Source organism: Loa loa (assembly GCF_000183805.2).
Source record: "Loa loa unplaced genomic scaffold supercont3.16, whole genome shotgun sequence".
NCBI classification, from domain to species: domain Eukaryota; kingdom Metazoa; phylum Nematoda; class Chromadorea; order Rhabditida; family Onchocercidae; genus Loa; species Loa loa.
This window is the reverse complement of record NW_018108196.1, coordinates 434,255-443,336: the sequence shown is the minus strand read 5'-3', so window position 1 is coordinate 443,336 and position 9,082 is coordinate 434,255. Positions and strand designations below refer to the sequence as shown.

General features: G+C 33.8%; 1 protein-coding gene across 1 annotated transcript in view; it reads left to right on the top strand.

Annotated features, from left to right (window-relative positions):
• Positions 1–8,928, top strand: part of LOAG_16747 (hypothetical protein) — a gene marked incomplete at both ends in the record, with an annotated part of 19,557 nt that extends 10,629 nt beyond the window's left edge. Inside the window, 22 exons of the mRNA XM_020449401.1 lie at positions 232–390; positions 668–870; positions 1,195–1,331; positions 1,639–1,742; positions 2,121–2,246; positions 2,586–2,699; positions 2,975–3,127; positions 3,321–3,424; positions 3,539–3,664; positions 3,987–4,067; positions 4,291–4,435; positions 4,654–4,873; positions 5,024–5,203; positions 5,444–5,548; positions 5,718–5,841; positions 6,301–6,424; positions 6,996–7,235; positions 7,561–7,716; positions 7,901–8,002; positions 8,110–8,245; positions 8,348–8,464; positions 8,820–8,928. Coding sequence (XP_020307093.1) covers positions 232–390; positions 668–870; positions 1,195–1,331; positions 1,639–1,742; positions 2,121–2,246; positions 2,586–2,699; positions 2,975–3,127; positions 3,321–3,424; positions 3,539–3,664; positions 3,987–4,067; positions 4,291–4,435; positions 4,654–4,873; positions 5,024–5,203; positions 5,444–5,548; positions 5,718–5,841; positions 6,301–6,424; positions 6,996–7,235; positions 7,561–7,716; positions 7,901–8,002; positions 8,110–8,245; positions 8,348–8,464; positions 8,820–8,928 — 3,065 coding nt within the window. The remainder of the gene's footprint in view (positions 1–231; positions 391–667; positions 871–1,194; positions 1,332–1,638; positions 1,743–2,120; positions 2,247–2,585; positions 2,700–2,974; positions 3,128–3,320; positions 3,425–3,538; positions 3,665–3,986; positions 4,068–4,290; positions 4,436–4,653; positions 4,874–5,023; positions 5,204–5,443; positions 5,549–5,717; positions 5,842–6,300; positions 6,425–6,995; positions 7,236–7,560; positions 7,717–7,900; positions 8,003–8,109; positions 8,246–8,347; positions 8,465–8,819) is intronic.
• Positions 8,929–9,082: the final 154 nt, after the last annotated feature.

The following is a 9,082-nucleotide window of genomic DNA, read 5'->3' as shown; positions in this document are numbered from 1 at the left end:
TATATATATATATATATATATATATATATATATATATATATATATATATATATATATATATATATATATAATTTCTGGGCCTTTATTTTGTGTCATAGTTACGGAATCTATATGACAAAAAAGAATAATTGTATTTCAGGTATGAATGAAAATAGTCTAGATGCTAATAAAGGTGAATTTTGTAATTCTTTCGCTTTTTAATCTCTTGAATATTTTTTTCAGTTGTTACAGATGCAGTCAATCAACACTTGATGAGTTCCACTGGTGCTGAAGAGACGCCTTATTTGGATGAGCGGATGGCAGCTACAAACAGTACTGAAAAAAGTGGCGGAAGTGCCTTCGGTGTTGTTGCATCAGTGAATGAGTCGGCAGTTTCTCGGCGGTCATTTGGTATTCGGTTTTAAATTTTGGATTAGGCAGGATTGGGATCTTTTCTTTCCGTCAAATAATAAAATGAAAGATTCTAAGGTTCTTTTCTTTTTCAAAAAAAGCTCACGGCTTCTTTTCATTGATTATGGCTCATGTCGCATTATTTATTTGAAATTCTATAACGTTACTTGACAGCTTAAGATGCTTAACATCTTAAGCTGTACCCTATTATTTCTCGTGAGCACAGAGATATATAAAACAGTTATTTTGCGAAGGAGTACAATATTTATTGTTTCAGCCCATTCGATGACGTCATCTGGCGATGCTTATTCGAGGTTATCGCACTCAACTGAATGGCCCGAAGTGGATGGAGTGTCAGCGGGTCGAGCTGCTGCTCTTGGAGCCCTTTGTCGCATTATATGTTCCAAGAAAAGTAAAGAAATCATAACAGATTCGCAGCTGGCTCAATTCTACAAAGTTATTTACGAGGCGTTACTGGAGGTATTTTTGTGATTATTTCCAATTAATGGAGAAGCGTGGTCGCGGTAGGTATGATAAGCTGGCTTTAGTTTGTTATCTCATAATATATAAGCGAACTATATAAAAGCCAAAATCACACCTGTTAAAATTGGTCTCTCAACTGGTATTAAATACAGGTAAAATAAGATATTTTGATGCTCAAAATATCCTCGTAGCTTATAAATATCATCCGATTGCGCTTTTGTCCGTACCAGAAAGTGTGGGGTTTCCCAAATGATTCATTCCTTTTAATATTTTCTGGAAAAATTAACTTACTAAATTCTATTTGTCACATTTCTTCTTCAGAAGGATCGGTTGATGCTTTGTGCGCTTATTTATTTTGGCGGTGGTATTTTTCGTCTAGCTTTAAAAAGCGTTGAAATACTTTTACCACAGTTCGTTCAAGCACTCGAAATGGTCTACACGGAGTCTATGAAGTTGAGGTTTGATTCAAAATTTTATGTAAGCAAGATCTAATCTTTTTTTTACCACACATGAAAAGGCCTCTGAATCTCGACTCTTCCAAATAATAGTTTCATGAACAGAAGGCACAATTTTAATCACATTCTGAAAGTTACTGCGTAAAAAAAAAACCGTGCAGTTCACATTTATTTATTTAAGAATATCAGCAGTGCGAGTATCTGAAGTTGCTATTTAAACACTAAAATCGACATTGAAAATTCCTTATTTTGAACTTCTTTCCAAAACTTATGGAATCACTTATGTGCGGAAAAAACGAAACAGTTTTAGGCTTCATCCATCTATAGAAGAAATTCAAATGCGTCGTGCCTGTTTGAATGCCTTGTCATCTGTCATCAGTTGGCCTACAACGTTTGGAAATATGCTCATTAGTGGTAGGTTTGAAGACAGAGAAATTAGTAGAAGTGAAGTTACGGTGCTAAATAAAAGATTCCAAAGATTTCAGGATTTTCGTTATAATTCCATTTTATAATGTTAAGTTGCTTTAGAATTTGTTCGAATGTTATTTTAAAAAGTATTGGGTTATTGTGCAACCCTAAAATGATTGCTTGCTGACTATAATATAGTATTTTAAACATCGACACTGGTTTTGGTCGACCAATTCTTTGTATTCCATTTTTCTATAAATGCATCATTAAATGGTAATTTGCAAGTGAATATTGTTATTGGCAACTTTAGATAGATTATTATTATTATTATTGCCATTATTATTATTATCGATTGAGTGAGCAGTAAGTTTATTTTCATTTCAGATTTATCAAGCCCACATTCTAGCGAGAACTCATTCACATACATCGAAGTTCGTCCTCGGATGCATCGTATCCTTATCATTGCGCTTTGTAATGAAATTGACCCCATGAATCTCTTCCTCGCTTTGAGTACTGTTGTTTTATTACAAGATAACATTTGTTTTCTTATTAGTTTAGGCAATTCCTTTTTTGCAAGGCTAATTAAATTCTTAATCCGCTTTATTAACAGTATGATGCTTGTTTGATATAGCTTAGATTTTGCACATTTTAAGTGCTAGTTGGGTGAGGTAGATGAACACATTGAACAAAATTAGTATTTGTATCAACAAATTTCTAAATAAATTGCAATCAGGGTAATTAGTGAGTTGAACATTTTTCAGTCGAATCATGATACGCTAACACACTTCAAATTAAATGTGACATTGATTTGTGACTCTAGAGACAGGAATCAATAAGGTGCGTTTTTAGCTCTGTGTACAATATTGTGTGAGGAAAGTTGTTTGTATGACTTACACATAAGGGAGGAAAAAAATGTCGAGAAGAGAAAGAGTGAACGGAAAAATGTTGGATATTCTGATGAAGGTAAGTTGTTCTGACATATTTAATCATTTGTGAATATGTTGGTTAATGCTTTTAGCATGTTTTACATGTTTTACGTATCATGTTTTATGCAGATGAAGGAGGTGTTAAGTGAAGGAGAGGAATACTTGGGATATGTGCTTTTAATTGTGTCCTTTGTTAATTTGGAAGGGAATCTGGCAGTTAATTGGTAATGCTAAAACTTCCCATTTTTCAGGAGTTCGTATTAGAAAGTTTGAGTTGTAATTTCTTCTGTTAACAAATGAGTGAAATTATAGAATGTTGTGCATCGATAGTGCGTTCGATAGTGAGTGCAGTATGCGACAATTTGTGCAAACCTCAGTGGTCATCCGAATTATCAGTGTGTCTAGCGGCATTGGATTTTCTGAATGCCCTTTCCGCTATGCATCAATCGGTTTTGTTCTGTGAAAGTTCGTTCTAATATCCTTGTAAACCTCATATGTTTCGTTCTTTCATAATTCCTATGAATTTTTTAGTCGTAAGAATGCCGCATTTTTATTAGTCATAATGTTTTGAAATTTTTTGAACATTTTATAACATTCAAAATCTTTTTCTAGTTCACAAGTTGATGAATACAAATTATTAATTACCTATATCTTTCAGATGATTTGTCGACAGGTTTTCTGATAGTTACTTCGCTTTGTCGGTTTATTGACATACAACTAATGAAACCTCCACCTTTGCATTCTAAAGATTTACATTCCTCGGTAGGTCTATCATTCCTTTCTAAATGCTCTGTTATGCAAGAAATATCGCAGTTATATCTGCTACTGAGATAATTGGATGAGGAGATCGTTATGTATGAAATTTTGTTCTTGAAGGTCGTGGCAGCATATTTTTCACTATCTGTTTGGTTATGCGCAGCACCGCTGTTGTTGGAGACAGAATCTTGTTTGACAACTGTTGCTGAAACTATCGAATTTGGCTTGACGGGGGGAAAAGATCTTGTAAGTCCTTAAGATGTAACTTCTCTTTTTCCATTATTAATTTTCACTGTTTGCTTCTTGGAAACTTATTGTTGGATTCAACGGAATTGTTCGTTTTCTTCGCCGCACCTGATAAATATAAATAGTTTAAAAAATAGGAATATAATTATAAACTAGTTGCCTAAAAAACGTGTCCCTGTGACGAAATAGAAAAGGAGTGGAAATATTGAAAGCTTAATTTACCCAAGTTTCTTTAGTTGTAGGAAGATGATTCATTGCTGGCTTTTAGATACTTTTCTTTTTCTTGCAATATAATTTTAACAACATTTCAGTTATTTTTCAGCCTCCATTGGAACGGAAAGCAGCAAGTAAACGAGTAGATGATGCTGCTGAAAGTTTGTTATATATGATATTCTCAGCTTTGGTGAGTGACCACTATATCGTGCACTAAGTAAAAGTTACGTTTCTTGCATCATTTTTCATAACATTCCACAAATTCTCGAAAATCAAATGCTGAAAAATGCATTAAATTTCATTTATAAATTTACTTCTATTGAAAATGTTATATATTTTTGATTTAGCCCCTTATCTGGGTTAGCCAAGCGATTGACTTCTTGCAATATCATTATCCATGTATTCGTTTGCAGGCTCATGACAAACAGGATGATATCATGGATGAAAAGAAGTTGTTATATAAATTTGATAATCAGACGATTGATATCACTAAATTCCGATACTTTCTCGTCCGACAGCAAACTCTGCTTTCAGTTCACGAAGCTACCGAATCTAAAGGTACGTAAATTTGATTAACATCTGCTTAAATTTTGATTTAATTATTCACTCGTAACTCAACAACTGGTGAAAACAGAACATGCCCAGTTTAAGAATATCATTAGTTACAAGCAGCTGAAAATTTCTTTTCTCTTGCATTATAAGTATCATAATATTTTTACTAATTCTCATTGTTCGCACTATCAATTTTAATACTTTTCGCAGAATATTTATTGCAGGATTTCCATCTGTTTTTCTGGTATTACGCACTCCTTATCATGCTGCCTATACATTGCTGGTACAACTCCAGTCATGGTTTGCAGCTGGGAAAAATGCAGTCACTGATAACGACAAAAAAAGTGAACATCCTCAGAATAGTGTTGAAATTTCTATGGATCCCAAAAGTACTGTCAGATTTTTCCGCATACCATCCGAATTCGAAAAATCACACTGTAAACTGTAAGTTCAAAAAATTGGAGTTAGAACGAACCAAATTCAAAAGTTGAAGTTCAAAAAGTAAATAAGTTTGGGTTGAAAAAACGTGATGATGGATTGGTTCTATCAAAAGTGACTCAGAAAATAAAAACCTTTGTAATTTTTGAAATTCAGAGACTCCGTAATTCCACCGCTGCAACCAACACCAGATACAGATCGTGTCATTGCTGAATTGATTGATATTCGAAAAAGAATGTCTCATGGTGAAAGTTGGCTGCGTTCCTCGGACGATCGCAATGTCTGGCTTCGTGAACCACTTTCAGAGGAACTATCTAAATTTGCTCAACCTAGAGAGTTAGCGAATTGGTCATAATTCTGTGATTAACGATTACGAATAACTCTTAAAAAAATGTTTATTCCGCAATATTTATGTCAAAAAAATATTTTCCTTTTTACATATTTACTTTTTAGTAAGTTTGTCATTTGAAATAATAAAATGTTGATGATGCGATAAAAAAATAATGAAATGCATTTCACCGAAGCTCAAGATACAATTGTATTTCTCCTATTCTGAAAAACATGGAATTTTTCCAGGCCATCAAACAACTGCAATGCGGGCCGAATACTTCTCTATGATCTTGGCTTAATTTCAGAAGAAAGTTACAAATCTGGTGATATATTGCTCCTGGACTCTTCGAAGTAAATTTTCGTTTAGAGCTAAAAAGTTTGAAAGGCCAAATCAAGTTTTCTTGCGATATATTTATTTCTCAGATATATGATGTCAAGAAGTGCTGAAATTTCGTGTTGGTGAATAATTACAGCTACGAAAACAATTGATGTTGATTATGAATACAACTGGGACTTTCAGCCTTGATTTTTACCGTGATTTACATCAAATGGTCGATCGTTCACCGACAAAGTTACTGCAGGCTGTCCGCTTATTTTATGTTCGTGACGGTCAACATAGCGCCAAAGATATCCTTGCTAATGCGGTAGGTTTCTCAATAATTTAGTTAGCTATTTATTTGTCGGCTTTAGTTTCTCAAGTAGAGCATTGCTCATCTGAACATTAGTAGTTAAGAAATTTATTCTTCAGAGAATCCGATTTGTTTATCTGATCATGCCATGGAGGTGAAAAAAAAAAATGTGAAACTTCAAAGCTTTGGAGTCCGGTATAGAGATTGTTTGGTTGGTATGTAGGATCATGTTCATTTGTAAGGTGCCTCAGTGCATGGTATTAAGCTAAATGCATGGTGTTTAAATTTTATCTGGTAACATAGAAGTGAAGCATTCCACATATCTCGACTTTTTCAAGCGGTAGCTGCTAATGGTGACACAATTTAATCGAAGGATCTTTTTGATATAGGCCATCAGTGGTTTAATTTATATACTCTTGTAATTCTAGCACTCAATGTTGAGAATGAGCACATAAATTTTGAGATGATTTACAGATGAATCTGCAAAATACAAGCAACTTATTCTGTGGTTTGTTAGCGGAATTAGGTGAAGGTGTTGAAGTGGAAACGCATCCTCACTGGACCGGTGATTGGGCTACTGCCTTCTCCGCTGAACGCAGTTAATATTCATTTCTATAATAAATCTTGGATTAATTTAGCATTCCTGTGATCATTTCAGGAATGATTGATTTTTTTTTTAGAATCACATTTCTAATATATTCATATTTTCAGAATGGGGTGACGTAAGAATAATATTTTGGTACTTTTTAATTTTAAATAAAAATAAAGCGTTTTGAATCAGATAGAGGGGATTTAATCAGATCAGAAAAGCAGGGTTGTAAAAAAATAGATTTCAACCACTCACTGATGTTAATGCTCTCAAACTGACTTTTGACTGACATTAATTAAAAAGGTGCTTTGACCATTCACTTTTGAATACGCATACATTGACAGATTGAAGAATAATCAGATCAGAAAAATGGGGTTATAAAAAATAGATTTCAACCACTTACTGATGTTAATTCTCTCAAACTGACTTTTGACTTGCATTAATTAAAATAGGTGCTTTGACCATTCACTTTTGAATATGCATGCATTGACAGATTGAAGCATAATTTAATCCTCAAAGCAATAATGAACGCTGTTGAAAAACTGTTATTGGAATTTTTATTGAGATTTTCGATGTTTAGAACCAAAAGAAGCAGAAAAGAATTTGGATAACTATATCATTGATGGTTTTACTCATTGCTTGTGGTGGACCGATTCACACATTGAAATAGCCTTCACAACACCAACAGAACGTGTCCGGAAGCAACAAGCACCTGCTGCTGATTGTGATTTACTTGCCAACTGTGATACAAATATTTCCATTATTAATTCCGATGAACACATCCCGGATCACGCTGCTGGAATGTTACAACGAGATTTTGGTCCGTTTTTAAAATGATTAACTTATCCTTGTTATTCTGGGTATAGCATTCCTTCTGTTCAAGAACTTATATTCTGGAAGTTTTCCAGTCCTAGAAATTTCAGGTTTGAACATTTTGAAAATGCATTGCGGCGTTAATATAGTAAGTTTGAATGCGCATACCATCACAGATCTGCGGACCCTCATTCATTTTATTTATTCATTAATTTCTAGTCGTACTTGTGAAATTTTCAAAATGATCACCCGTCAATTTCCTTCAAGAAATTTTGATTACAACGGGATTTGGTTCGTTTTTGAAATGAGTAACTTACCGTCTTATCTTTTAGGTGGTCGAGCATTAAGTCACTCATCCAGTGATGAACGGTCAGCTGGACAAACCAGTGGTAATAGTAGCGGACGGTCAAATAAACTGCTGGTAGAAACACTTTTGCCATCACGCAAAAAAAGTTGTTCAGGTGTTGATACAGGAAGTGAAACAAAAGGTTAGCGAACATATCATTTCGAACAGTAAGCTTGACTTAGAGCCATCTCATAAAGGCGGATGCTTTGAAACCCTGACCAAGATCGCATATTTTTTCTATGGTGTAAGAATTCTGGAATAAACTATGAACTTTGTTTAAATGTAAAATTCCACGCTCTTGCATATTACTTTGTTTTATATTTCAGAAGATAGTTCGGAAAGGATTACGTTCGTCAAGCGCAATTCGGATCAGCGTGTTTATGTGGTTTTTTTGGAAAGGATTGAAGACATGCAGTATTTCCCATATGGTTTGTGCTTGTGTGTTGCTTATTTTTTAGCTTTCCATATTTAATCACTTTTCGGTTCAGATTTTGATATTACTTATTGATGTTACAAAATTTTCAATTGTTCCTAGAGGAAATGTCCCCCATGACAATGGATAATTCCTTGTGCAGTGATAAGAATAATGCAAGACCAGATCTAATTATGATTTTCGTTTCGGAGGTGGAAAATGACCTTGTTCGAATTAATATAATTGGTGATTGGACGAAGTAAGTGTAGTTTTCTTGAGTATAACTTTTTTTGTGTGTGCAGGTGGAATTAAAATTTTTAATCAATAGCTCCAATTGAATTTTTTAAAATTATTATCTCAGATGTGGTTTGCCAGGACCATTGGTTGATGGTTGTTTAGTTTCCAGCAGTGCCTTGCCAACCCTTCTGAAACATACAATTATTAGTATTGCTCGACGAAGAACCGTAGAACTCGAAAAGTTTGTCAAATCTTCTCTTCCTATTTTTTTGTCATATTTTGTATTTTCTATTTTGGTTACTACCTTATTCATATGAGTTTTAAGCTTCGTTATGAATAGTTAATTTTATAACGATAACTACAACAACGATATATTCCGATATGTTAAATCTCATCATATTTCTGTTCGGTATAGTTCATATGATAGAGCATTGCGAAATTTTCTTGCATTGACAGCTGCGAGTAAAATACTCAACAAAAGAACAAGGTTTGGAATGCAATACCTTCGTTGATGAAACTATTAGGTTGTTGATTGACGCTTAAAAGTATTCAAGCAGTTAATTTTAATTTAACAAAATTACTATGTGTCGTTCTAGTTATCAGTTGGTAGCTTCAAAACGTCGACGTGCAATTCAGGAATTCGCCCGGAAGTATGCAGTGAAGAAGTCGTACTGTGATTTTGTCGAATTCTTACTGAACGAGTGATTTTTAAAAATTATTGGTGTTTTATGAAGCAAGCTAACAAAAGTAATATAGAAAATATTTGCGTAAAATTCATGAAAACCTTATTTAATGTAGAAGTTAATATAAAATGTTTGCGTCTTTCAAAAAATGTCATCTATAGTAGATTTTTCTTGTT